Source organism: Gadus morhua, chromosome 15, assembly GCF_902167405.1.
Source record: "Gadus morhua chromosome 15, gadMor3.0, whole genome shotgun sequence".
Classification (NCBI taxonomy): domain Eukaryota; kingdom Metazoa; phylum Chordata; class Actinopteri; order Gadiformes; family Gadidae; genus Gadus; species Gadus morhua.
In genome coordinates, this window is record NC_044062.1 from 1,401,340 (window position 1) to 1,413,839 (window position 12,500).

At 47.2% G+C, this 12,500-nt stretch overlaps 2 protein-coding genes across 2 annotated transcripts in view; both read right to left on the minus strand.

Annotated features, from left to right (window-relative positions):
- Window positions 1–287: 287 nt before the first annotated feature.
- drgx (dorsal root ganglia homeobox) lies at window positions 288–6,543 on the minus strand. Its single transcript, XM_030378319.1, has 7 exons — window positions 6,434–6,543; window positions 6,225–6,293; window positions 5,253–5,353; window positions 4,564–4,665; window positions 2,236–2,408; window positions 1,191–1,303; window positions 288–1,069 (listed from the first exon to the last, which is right to left on the minus strand). Exons 2-7 carry the CDS (start codon window positions 6,280–6,282, stop codon window positions 663–665), a joined length of 954 nt encoding a protein of 317 aa, XP_030234179.1. The 5' UTR covers window positions 6,283–6,293; window positions 6,434–6,543; the 3' UTR covers window positions 288–662.
- Window positions 6,544–8,803: 2,260 nt separating this feature from the next.
- Window positions 8,804–12,500, minus strand: part of ercc6 (excision repair cross-complementation group 6) — a gene marked incomplete at its 5' end in the record, with an annotated part of 14,259 nt that continues 10,562 nt past the window's right edge. Inside the window, 6 exon segments of the mRNA XM_030379567.1 lie at window positions 8,804–10,094; window positions 10,096–10,140; window positions 10,237–10,315; window positions 10,756–10,927; window positions 11,381–11,887; window positions 11,984–12,129. Of these exon segments, the coding sequence (XP_030235427.1) occupies window positions 9,675–10,094; window positions 10,096–10,140; window positions 10,237–10,315; window positions 10,756–10,927; window positions 11,381–11,887; window positions 11,984–12,129 (1,369 nt within the window).

Consider the following 12,500-nt stretch of genomic DNA (forward strand, 5'->3'; position numbering starts at 1 on the left):
CATATTAAAGTGCACTTCTACTGTCAAATAATACATTAACTAAATTGGGGGTGAAAAGATAATGGGAGAATAGTTTTTATGGATTGTGGATGGATGGTGTAAATATTATGGGCAGGTTTGTAGTGAACCCTCGCGCCAGCGCCTACTGCTTGCGATCATGCATTACCATTCAGATTGACATGTCTAGCGTGGATTGAAATTGTGTGAAAACAATTGATACGTCCTCTTCATAAGAAAGATACAAATTGGACGAGGGTTATTGTTTAAATTGAAACAGTTCAACGTCGTCACATCGCACACGAAGCAAGGCCGTTTATTTTTCAAATATTGCCCACGAAGAGTCCAAGAAAAGTGTAAATAGTTCCACAACCACACTTGTGCTTTTTAAGGGGACACCACAGCCCCAAGTAGTAAGTATTCAACATAACAAACAATAATACTTTACATTCAAATAAATACTCTCAAAGTTTTAAATCCATACATTAACATGAGCAATAGTGTTTCAGTTCCCAGGCTGTTTCAGCAGTCAGTCAAAATGTTTTGTGCTTGGCTTGTAAGGAGCAGACTAGAGAGCGCAGGCACGATCACACGGAAAAACCTTTAGGCTATCGGTACATCCACAACGGCCACCATGTCCGCCGCAGTCTGACGCTGTCAGCTCCTCACTTCTTCTCCAGCGGGTCCTTGGGACAGTGAGGGTGTTTGTCAGGACTGTTGCCCTGCATGGAGCTCTTGTTCCCCAGGCCGGGGCTGGGGCCAGAGTCCCCTCCTCCACCTCTGCCCAGGGCCCCGGAGGAGACGTCGACGGGAGGCCCGACGGGAGGCCCGACGGCGGGCCTGGCCACCCCGCCGGAGGAGAGCCCAACCCCGGACAGGGCTCCTACTCCGGCCCCAGGCCCGGCGGACATGGCCCCCAGCAGGTTGGCCGACTGCATCACGGCCTCGGAGTGCTCGCGCGCCTTCATGCGCAGAGCGGCCACGCTCGCCGTGCGGTTCCCCTGGCAACCGTAGGGCGGCAGGAAGGACAGGCCCATCGGGTCGGGAACGCAGCAGGAGCACAGGCCACTTCCTGGGACGAAGGAGGACGACAAGGACATTCAGTCTCGGTTCTTTAGGAATATGAAAGAGACTTCCCTGTGAGACGTTGTCATGGATACAGACCGACCGTCGGAGGCTGGGATGGTCTTTACCTTTGAGAGTGGCGACCTGAGACAAGGCCTGGGCATAGGTGGCAGAGTTGAGGAGGGTTCCCGGCAGGCAGGAGGGGAAGAAGGGCCCCCCGGGAGCCACTGTGCGGTTGATGCTGATTCAAGAAATAAAACGAGAACATTAACATTTACGTTTCGTCGTTTAGCGAACCCTTTTTATCCCAAGCGACCCACATGCGAGTGGTCGAGAACAATCAAAGCATGATTTAAAATTGGAGCTGCGGCCAAAGCATTCAGAGCGCCGCACAACCTGCGTAGTACGGAGTAGCTACTGGGATCGCAACGTCGAGGTCTGCGGGTCCTTTTTTAAGTCTTGTATAAAAATGACTGATGATTTTTAATTCCACAAAAAAATAAAACAAAAGAGTTTCGAGATATATTTGTCATTTTGAAGCAACATCTCAAATCTAGAAATTCAACCAAAATGTTCTTTGATTCATGTTCTGATTCTGGGTCTGATTTATGGATTTCTACGACATGTGTTCTGCAGCAGAACATCCAGAGCGAGTTCCCCCTGAGGTCACCCCTTAGCCCCGGAACGGGTTGGGGATCACACTGGCGTTCCACAGCGCTGAGGACATTTTCAGCTGATGTGCTGAGATGTACAGCAGCTCACTGTATATACTTGTGTGGTTTAACCAATGCTTGGCTCAGAGATGCTTGTCATTTACTTTCTCTGCCCCTGCAATACCTCTTCTTCAATTTTCACACTGCCACCTTTCATATAGCACAATCTCATCTCAACATTACAATCAAACTCCTCAATACACAATACTCAAAAATACAATAAAAGCAATGAGCATTGAGCAAAAGCAATAAACAAACAATGAGCATATCTTTGTTGATGTTTTGCTGTGTGTGTGTCTGTGTGTATGTGCATGTGTGCATGTGCGAGTGAATAAATGTGTGTGTGTGTGTGTGTGTGTGTGTGTGTGTGTGTGTGTGTGTGTGTGTGTGTGTGTGTGTGTGTGTGTGTGTGTGTGTGTGTGTGTGTGTGTGTGTGTGTGTGTGTGTGTGTGACACCTACCTCTGCTGCATTTCGAGGGATTCTTTCTGCTTGCGCCCCGGGTCCCCGGGGGACTGGGAGTTGAGGCCGCGTGACGGGGGGGTCCCCTCCCTCATCTGCTCCTTGCCCCCGTCGGGCTCCGCGCTGCCCCTCTCTGTCTTCCTCCACTTGGCCCTTCGGTTCTGGAACCAGACCTGGTCGGGGGGGGGGGGGGGGGGGGGGGGGTCCACGGGCAGACGGGGAAACAGAAGGAGGCAGAAGGATGAGTACAGGAGAGTCCCAAAACAAGAATAGTTTAATCAAAGTAAATACATTTACAATCAGAAAGATAACTATAGAAATACATTTATATAAAGATTCATTTTGGTTTCAAATTTTATATTATTACGAGGATGGCTTGACGGTTTTTTGCTTATGTTTCTTCTCTTTATTTTCTGTATTATATATTTTCCTTCAATATTTGACAACATTTTGACAAATCTTGTTAACAAATCGATCCAACTTATTATCTGTAGTGGCGTTTGTCTGTGAATGTGTCAAATCGATGGTGCTGCTGCATTAAGTTTTTACCTCACTTGACATATTTAAAACTGCCATAGTGTTACTAAAAAAAAACATACAGCAAAGTTCTTGTATCTTAATTGAATGAAGGTCATTGCCTATAACAACATTTAATTGAGCAATTTTTCATTATCATATTTTAATGACTTCCAACTGACAGTCGAGCTATACTCTAAGAGAGAGCGCGCTATGATGAAGTCGTTTATTTCCCTATTTAGTGATTGTTTGACAACATCAGATTCGATTAAGACTCAGCTCTCGTGCGCATTAATCATGATGTGTGTGCGTGTGTGTGTGCGTGTTCGTGTGTGTGTGTGTGTGTGTGTGGGGGGGGGGGGGGGGGGGGGGGGGGGGGGGGGGGGGGGGGGTGTGGGGGTGTGAATGGAGGTTATAGAATCGGTCTGCAATGTGGCTCGGTGGCGCGCGAGATGGAAGGGACCAATTGGTCGCCCTATTGTATAGGCCCGCGCGAGGTGTAAATGATGTCAACAGCCAAACAAAACATGTCCATTCATTGAAAATAAAGAAAGGACAACAGTTTAGTGGCAGGATAACCACACAACGAGCGGACTTATCTCACCCCTGCACCTTACAGCTAGAAGTCGCGGCCCCCGTCTCTGAATGGCCTATAATTGCTCCATTAATCTCAATTTGCCGCGTGCTCTTAATGCGGGGGGAGGCCCATTGACACTTTACAGAAGGGGGTGGGGGTTGGCGGGGGGGGGAGGGGGGGCAACACAACACTACAACAGAAAGGAAATTTATTTTCTAATAATAATGCAAGTTTAATATCCCTGCATACGTGGTGGATTCGTGTTCAGATTTAATAATAGGAATGTGGTAATCGGATTAGGAGGGAATAATTTGTTTACAATCCCTAATTTACAGCGCCGGATTCCATTATCAACCCCGCCATTGGGTTTAAGCGATAGTAAAATGACCCAGGGGAACAAAAGCCAAACTATTATATTCGTCACAATTAGATCTGTTCGCACACAAAACCCAAAAGCAAATCTGGAATGCAGGAAATTACATACAGGACACATAACTTAATTACATCTGGCCAAGTTTATAACGCCGTATATGTGCAGGGGTAGAAGCAGAATATAAATTGGCAAATTTGAGGTAAGGTGTTTTTGAGTGTGCATGTTTGTGTTTGTGTCTGTATATATATGTATGTGTGCGTTTGCGTTTGCGTGTGTGTGTGTGTGTGTGTGTGTGTGTGTGTGTGTGTGTGTGTGTGTGTGTGTGTGTGTGTGTGTGTGTGTGTGTGTGTGTGTGTGTGTGTGTGTGTGTGTGTTTTTGTGCAGCTGCGACCATGCTTTGGGTGCCAGCGAGCACGCGCATGTGTGCGTGTGTGTGAGTGTGTGTGTGTGTGTGTGTGTGTGTGTGTGTGTGTGTGTGTGTGTGTGTGTGTGTGTGTGTGTGTGTGTGTGTGTGTGTGTGTGTGTGTGTGTGTTTTGCAGCGCTGCTTAATATTTAGTCTTTTGTGAAGTACTAGGTCTATATATTTTCTTTCTGTCCTGCGTTACACCGGTTCCGCATCGGTGACGTATATCCCCTACCTTCGAGACGCGGACAAATTAGTGAAGAACATTATCACTGGTTAATTATGAATGACCGATTAATCAAGCTAATCTAATATTCACCATTATGATGATGTTGTTAAAGTGCATCGCCAGAATGACAAAGTGGCTTAATTTACCCTCTCTGGTCAAACCATGCTCTGAACACTTTATGTGTGCCGTCCGCGGGAGGGTTTCTATAGCGCTCTGAAAGGGGTCTCACCTGCACACGCGCCTCGGTCAGGTTGATCTTCATGGCCAGCTCCTCGCGCGTGAACACGTCAGGGTAGTGCGTCTGGGAGAACACAGCCTCCAGGGCCTCCAACTGCAACAAACACAAAGTTTCAAATAAGTTTTGTTCCCCGGGGTTCGGTTATTTGGTTGACGCCAATAGAGTTCACAAATAGTGAAAAACAGACTCTGTTGGGTCTGCATTCAAATCTGAAAGTATTCTATTCCATAATAAAACGAATAGAATATAATGAGGGAATAATTAAACAACCACAATAAAGTAATAACTAACATACAATAATTATAATAATCACTTGACTATAGAGTCTTTAGTAGGCTATAATTATATATACAATTTGAATCTAAGCCTGCAACATTAATTTTGTTTTGTAACATTTCTATAAATTGTCATAACTCTATATGGCATCGCCTGACAAATCATTTTGTATTTACTGAACTTGCGTGTGGATATATATATATACCTAATATCTAGACCTGAACAAATAATAAATATATATATCAACAATATTTTGCATAATAAATACATTTCATTTAGACTTTAGTCTCATTGTGAATGTGATCATATTTCCCTAGGCTTATAATCGGCAATACACTTTGTTTCGTTCCAACAATTTTGATGTTTAAAAATGTATATTACGCATTGTAGAAGGTTATATTTACCTGTTGCAGTGTGAAAGTTGTTCTGTTTCTGCGTTGTTTTCTGCGGAGGAACCCATCATCAAAATCAGCTGGGGCGTGGTTGGCAAAGCCGCTGGAGTTCACTGAGAAAAGATTTAAACACTCTTTAGAATTGTTCCGATGAAATTCGATAGGCTTATGTTTATATAATTTAATAGGATTTTATTTAAAAAAATATATATATATGGTCTAACACTGGTCTCATACAAAAAATATATAGTCCTTAAAAGGTAGCCTATAAGTTAGTAGGCCTACATAAATAACGCGTATATTTATTTGCACTAATCAACATTAGTCTCATATGAATAGTCCCTTCTTATTTGGCTGAAATGAATGGGGGATTGATTTAGATAATAGTCGGTCACGGTGCTCCTCAGACCTAAGAGCCATGACACGTAACATCTGTGCCCGGGACAAAACACCCGTCCCTGCCTCGGGGCCAAACACACACCCTCACACACACTCTCTCACACACACACACACACACACACACACACACACACACACACACACACACACACACACACACACACACACACACACACACACACACACACACACACACACACACACACACACACATCAAATCATGCAAGAAATCTTTCGACCTGATGCGATCTGCACATTTCTAGTAAAGGGACTTTAGACTTTTTTAGTCCGAAAAGATTTTGGCTGTGGTTCACGTCTATAAACAAGAGAGAGCTGCGACCTGCAAGACTGCAGCCTAACTTTCACACACACATGCACAACTGCACTGTAAAAAATACATATAAGACGTGTTTTAACACACAAAACACATGCTTATAAAATGCTTAAATAACAGAAATAACGACATTGCAATGAGCCTAGACCAGATTTTCTCCGACCTGGCTTGAAAACTATCAACTAAAGCGGAACAACGAGTAGAGAGAGATGTTATCCAATTACGTCAATTACACAAAAAATATTACTTACATGTATTGGTGCGACAGCACTCTCCGTCAAGTTGGGGCGGACAGTGGAAGTAGAACATGGCTTCACCGTCTGTATTTAAAACGAAAAGTTTGAAGAAAGCCCGTGAATAGACTACAGCGGGTGGACAGCCGGGACACAGTAAGACGAGTCAGAACGGCGCATCAGAGTGTTTTCTGATTAAAGAGACCGAACAGGAAGGACGGCTGTACCTCTGCAACAAAACAACTGTCCTCTGTCGTTTACAAGAGGCTACAGAGGGAGCGTGGAGGTCCTGTTCTGGAGAGACCTGCACTTGTACTTCCACTCGTTCTTTGCTCTGTTTGGGAGTGTCTAGTTCTCTCTCTCTATCTCTCTCCCCCTCTCTATCTCTCTCCCTCTCCTCCGCTCTCGCTCTCTCTCTCTCTCTCTCTCTCTCTCTCTCTCTCTCTCTCTCTCTCTCTCTCTCTCTCTCTCCTCCCTCTCCTCCGCTCTCTCTCTCTCTCTCTCTCTCTCTCTCTCTCTCTCTCTCTCTCTCTCTCTCTCTCTCTCTCTCTCTCTCTCTCTCTCTCTCTCTCTCTCTCTCTCTTTCGCCTTGTCACTCACCGCCTCTGTCTCTATATCTGCCTTCGTTCTCTCCCTCAACGTCTCTCTCTCTCGCTCCCTCTCTCTCTCTCTCTCTCTCTCTCTCTCTCCTCTCTCTCTCTCTCTCTCTCTCTCTCTCTCTCTCTCTCTCTCTCTCTCTCTCTCTCTCTCTCTCTCTCTCTCTCTCTCTCTCTCTCTCTCTCTCTCTCTCTCTCTCTCTCTCTCTCTCTCTCTCTCTCTCTCTCTCTCTCTCTCTCTCTCTCTCTCTCTCTCTCTCTCCCCTTCTCTGTCTCTCTCGCTCATGTCCAGATGTCTCTATAACTGTATAACTGTCTACAATGTTAAGGCTTTCAGCTCGTGCCGCAAAATCTCACGTCTAATTGGTCCTAATCGGATTATCATGGCTTTGTCTCTGTCACCCCAACCCCCTGGTCCGTACGTGTGTGTGTGTGTGTGTGTGTGTGTGTGTGTGTGTGTGTGTGTGTGTGTGTGTGTGTGTGTGTGTGTGTGTGTGTGTGTGTGTGTGTGTGTGTGTGTGTGGTGGTGTGTGTGCGTGTGTGAGAAGAGAAAGATGGATGTGTACAAGAGGTAGACTGAGAAAGAGAGAGATGGAGAGCGAGAGAGAGAGAGAGAGAGAGAAGGAGGAAAGAGAGATAGATTCGGAAAGCACTACCGCGGGTGCAAAACGACCAGCCTAGTGCCAAAAAATTCATCACAAGTGATTGTTATTCGAGAGTCAGGCTTATTCCCTAACCATAAACATGCACACATATTGGTGCACTTTTTATTTGGTTCTTTCATATATTAAAAAAGAGGATGACTGCTTTTGGGTTTTAGATTGACTGTCGGGTGGGTTAATTGCTCGTTAGGTGTGTGAGGGGGTCCACTTTACAACGGGTTGCGCGTGCAGAACACTCACAAGGCCAAAATTTTGATTTTGTTCACAGCGAGGGGTCCGGCGATTTATTTCGCTTCCTCAGATAAATGATCTGCTGCGGGACCCTTTCAATTAGTTTTAAAGCGCATCTGGGACGGGAGAGCGCAGACGCCACGCGTCTCTGAGGTAGGAGCAAAATGAGGCTACGAGAAGCAGCTGAAATTTAGAAGAGGATAGCGGGATTGGACTAAACCACATAAAGTGCAGAAAATCCCTTCTAATGGCGCGTAATTGGTTCTGTAATATCATTACAGGCGGATAATGGCCAGTTACAGGGCCCCGCGCTATTAAGGCTTTCCCTCGCGTGCAGCGTTTATGTTATTAAAGGGGGAATATAATGATATTTTAGTTATTAAATGCGCGTAATTAATTTATGCACCACTGAAAATAAAGTTGTTATTATGACCTCGGCGAGATGCGTGGAGAAAATTGAAATCAAATAACGGCTGATAACTTTGCCCCAATACTCGGTCTAGACACTCTGACATGAGTACACGAGGCCTATTAGACAAGACCACTTGCTATCTGTCACGGCGTGATCCCACGCCATAGTTAGTTAAATAGATAAATCAGCATGCCTGCAACGCTCACGTTCGTGTATTGTCTTTTAACTGTATTGACTTACTTTTTTTTGCTTCGCGTTTATGGGCCTATAATGTGGAGATGCGGTGGTGGTGGGGAACCGTTTCAGGACCCCGGTCAGAGCCAGACTTGAGAGCGCATGCTTAAAAACAAATGAGAAAGGGCTGAAACTGCACTATTTTAAAGTAGTTAAAAACTTGAGCTCATGTGTACTTGTGTTACCACGCTGCACAAATGTTGGGGTTTAAATGGCATGTAATTAGTTTACCTGCACTTCGGGCAAGGAAGACCGTCCCATAAAATGCTAATTAGAAAATAAGACGCGATTGTTCCTCGACTCTTTTTTTTTCCCTCGGAGATTAAAAAACGGCGATCGAATGAGAAGAAAGACGTCCGCTGGAACGATACGTTCATACATGATGCACCATTAATATTGTTTCGACAATATTGGGAGAGGAACAATATAACTTTTGTATTATTTGAATATTTTTCAAGAACATAAGGAGGTAGATTATTTTATTATGGGTCTACAGTATCAACCCCATCAACATCGATCCGTACAAAACATTTTTTTCTTACAGTGAACTTTTTAAATTGGTCATAAATAACACATTGCATGGATAGTATTACAAAAGACATTCATGAGGCAGTTTTTGTTGCAATTTATCTTTTTTGCTGCAAAGGTATAACATAATCATTACTTAAAGCATATCATCAGCACAATGTCCTAGATCAATACAAAAAATTGTCAAGTACTTCCAGTTAAAAAAGACCAAAAAATGTTCCCAAGAAAACGTCAGTTCGATGAGGCTCGACTCCTATGCAATTATCAACAGGCGGACAATAACAGTTTGTTCAAATATACCGGATGGCATATACTGGAAAAGGTTAAGCTCTTTGTGACTTCATTGTAGAATGATCTTCCAATTCAAGAATTGTACATTTAAAAATGTATTGCAAATGTTAAAAAATCGGATCGATACAGTACGGTAATCCACCATGTGACCGATCTTCAGCCAATGGCTGTCAGACTAACAGAGTGCGGTGATCTGGAGCTACAGTGAGAGCCGTCCGCGCCCACGAGCTACCCGCCGCGTTCACCTAGCCACCGTTTGTTCATTTCAGGATCCGCTCGTTCCCCCCCCACCCAGCTAGCGTTAGCCATGTAGCCTGAGCCCCCAGCACCGTGGGGGGGGGGGCCCTCTCCCCCTCAGCGGTAGCTCCCACCCAGCTAGCGTTAGCCATGTAGCCTGAGCCCCCAGCACCGTGGGGGGGGGGGCCCTCTCCCCCTCAGCGGTAGCTCCCACCCAGCTAGCGTTAGCCATGTAGCCTGAGCCCCCAGCACCGTGGGGGGGGGGGCCCTCTCCCCCTCAGCGGTAGCTCTCCTTCAGCCTCCACATGCCCCCCTGGCCCGAGGCGCGCTGGAAGTCACAGAGGCTCCGCAGCAGCTCCCTGAACACCGGGGCCTGCTGCTGGGAGAGCCGCGGCGTGAAGTGCCCCAGCACCTCCTGGGTGGAGGCCTGGCCGTCCACCGCCGCCTGGAACGCCACGAAGTTCCTCAGCTCCACCAGGAGCTCGTCGTGCTCCGTGGGGGGGGGCGGGGGTCCGGCGGCCTCCCCGGCCCCGCCCCCTCCCCCTCCCCCCTCCTCCTCCTCCTCTTCGTCGTCGGGGGCCGAGGGACGGCTGACGTGGTTCCTCTCCCTCATCTTAGCCAGCAGGGAGGAAGAGGAGAGAGGGGTGGCGCCCGACTCCGCCCCCTCCACCCCCTCACCGCTGAAGTGCCCCCCCCCCCTCGCCGGGCTTCTTGGGGGCGGACCTCTTGATGAAGGCCGCGTCCTGCGGGTTGAACACACACGGGTCACATTTCAGTTCAGACAAAACACTGTGCCCCCCCCCCCCCCCCATGACGTTCAACACGTCAGGAACCGTTACCTTGCACTTCTCCGCGCTGGGCGGGGCCACGGGGGTTGCCGTGGCGAGGAGCGGGTTCTTCTTCTGGCCGAAGCGTTTCCTGGGAACGCAAAGGAGACAACCACTGTAAGGCCTAAAAAAAAAAATTGTTTGGTTCCAGTTTCCGACCGACCCGGTCAATATATGTGCAACCAAAAATTATTTTATGAGCTTTATAAAAAAAAAAAGAAAAAAAAAAAAGAATTGATGCAAACTACGATTACGTTTTTGTGCAGCACCTCTTCATTCTGTACAAGGATGAGCGAATTTTCTCGTTTTTAAATGAAAACAACCTACCTATCATTCGCTGCCGCTGGAAAAAAATAAATAAATAAATAAAAAAAAAAAAAAATTCCCTACCTACCCATGACCTCAACTGACAACCAACAGGAACCAAACTTTTTTTTTTTTAGGCCTAAGCAAAGGTCCCACTGGTGTGTGTGGGTGGGGCGCTGCCGCTCTGGAGCCGCCCCAGTGACAGGAGAGTGTGTGAGGGCGTACCGGGCGGGGGGCTGGGGCGCCGGCCGGTTGTAGGACGGCCGGCAGCGCTGCCGGGACACCTTCAGGGCCTTCAGGGCGTCCCGGGCCACGCGGTTAGCCTCCGCCTCCACCAGCACGTAGTCCGGGTTGGACGCCTCGATGATGCTGTCGTGTTGCATGACGCTGTGGATTCCTGCGGACGCACGACGGCCACGACACACCTCAGGTCAGGTCAGGGCCCAACGGTTTGGGGAAGGGACCGGATCGCCATGGTCTCGACCAATATTGCGATTGCGATTTAGAATGCGCTTTTTCTATTTAAAGCTCCTTATGTTCTGTATTCTAAACAAGCAATAAATCATTCTATGGTATGACCAACACAACATTGGAAGCAGCAAACATACGAACCGCTGTTTCTGTTGATGTGTTGAGATGAATTGATGCATGAATTGCTATTATAACATCTTTATTGGACTATTGAATTTTAAAATAATAATAAAAAAAAGAATCTTCCTGATCTGCAGTCAGTAACAAATGTGGGTTTGAAAAAAAGTGGGTTTGAATTTGATTAATGGTTCAGCCCTCGTGCCGGTCGCTCTCCGAGCCGCAACGGAAGCACAGCTGACGCGCTCGCGGGACGCCTCACCTGACTGCTTGAAGAGCTTGGCCAGCACGTAGTCGTCGTTCCTCCTCAGGTCGTCCTTGTGGTCGTCCTCCTTCCTGAAGGTCCTCTTCTTCACCAGGTGGGGGATGTGCTGGCCCTCCACCTGGGCCTCGCGACGCCCTTTCTTCTTGTGTTTGCGTTGGTCCGTGCGGCAGTGCTTCCTCTTCTCGCTGTGTTTGTGCGGAGCCGTGGCGGCGTGGTGGTCTGTGACCGGTGGTCTGAGGTTCGCTCCGTCCGAGTGTGACCCCGACGGAGAGGCGGACGCCGTGTTCGCCCCGTCGGCGAGTCCATTTGGAAGACCCTGAGAGAGTCTATGGCTAGTGTTCTCTTCCTTTACAGCAGCACTGGGGGTCAGGGATGGGCTTTGGGCTGAGGCAGCGCCGTTTGAGTCAGCCTGGGAGTGTTTGTGGGAATGTCTGGAGTGTTTCGACCGGTGCGATGACCTCGGCCTCTCTGGTTTTATCGGCGCCTTGACGTCCGAGCCCGTGCCTGTCCAAAGAAAACGTAGATGTTTTACCAAGAGCTGACTTTGATATCGGCTGTTGTTATACAGGGTGAGACGGACACAACGTGAAGTTCGCTGACCTGCGAATATGGCGCTGGTCTCCGTCCCCTGGTCGCCGTCGGGGTTGGACAGCGTGAAGAGCTCGTAGACGTCGTTGGACTTGAAGAAGCGCCGCTGCTTCGGGTCCTTCAGGACGCGGTTGGTCAAAAACTGTTTGAAGATTTGCCTGAACAAAAACAACAATAAAGAGGTCACTGGACATGTCATTCATGAGTGAAGTTCTACCGTTGGAACGAAAAACACCAACTCTCACAAATTTTTGTACGTGGAATATTGGTATCAATTAAACAACACAAATTGAACAATTATAATCAGTACAGCAATCTACCCGTGGGGTGACCTCCGCCTGAATCACCACTCAATCAAAACAGAAGTGCAGTGGATGGAGAAAGTTGCCATGTTGAAAGCACTTAAAACGAAACAAGCAACAGCATCGAAATCCTAGACCGACCGTTTAATAATGCTGGGAAGCTTTTCAATTACTGAGTTCTGGGATGAGTGCAGTAATATGGCAGTGATGTGAGCAATTAGCAAATG

Bases quoted from the DNA above. Each gene is read 5' to 3' on its own strand.
- drgx (XM_030378319.1), bottom strand. From the start codon at position 6,282: ATGTTCTACTTCCACTGTCCGCCCCAACTTGACGGAGAGTGCTGTCGC. The intron at 2,409-4,563 runs GTGAGACCCCTT...CCCCCCGACCAG, and splicing joins TGACCGAGGCGCGTGTGCAG to GTCTGGTTCCAGAACCGAAG. The intron at 1,304-2,235 runs GTAGGTGTCACA...TTCTTGAATCAG, and splicing joins TCCCTCGAAATGCAGCAGAG to CATCAACCGCACAGTGGCTC.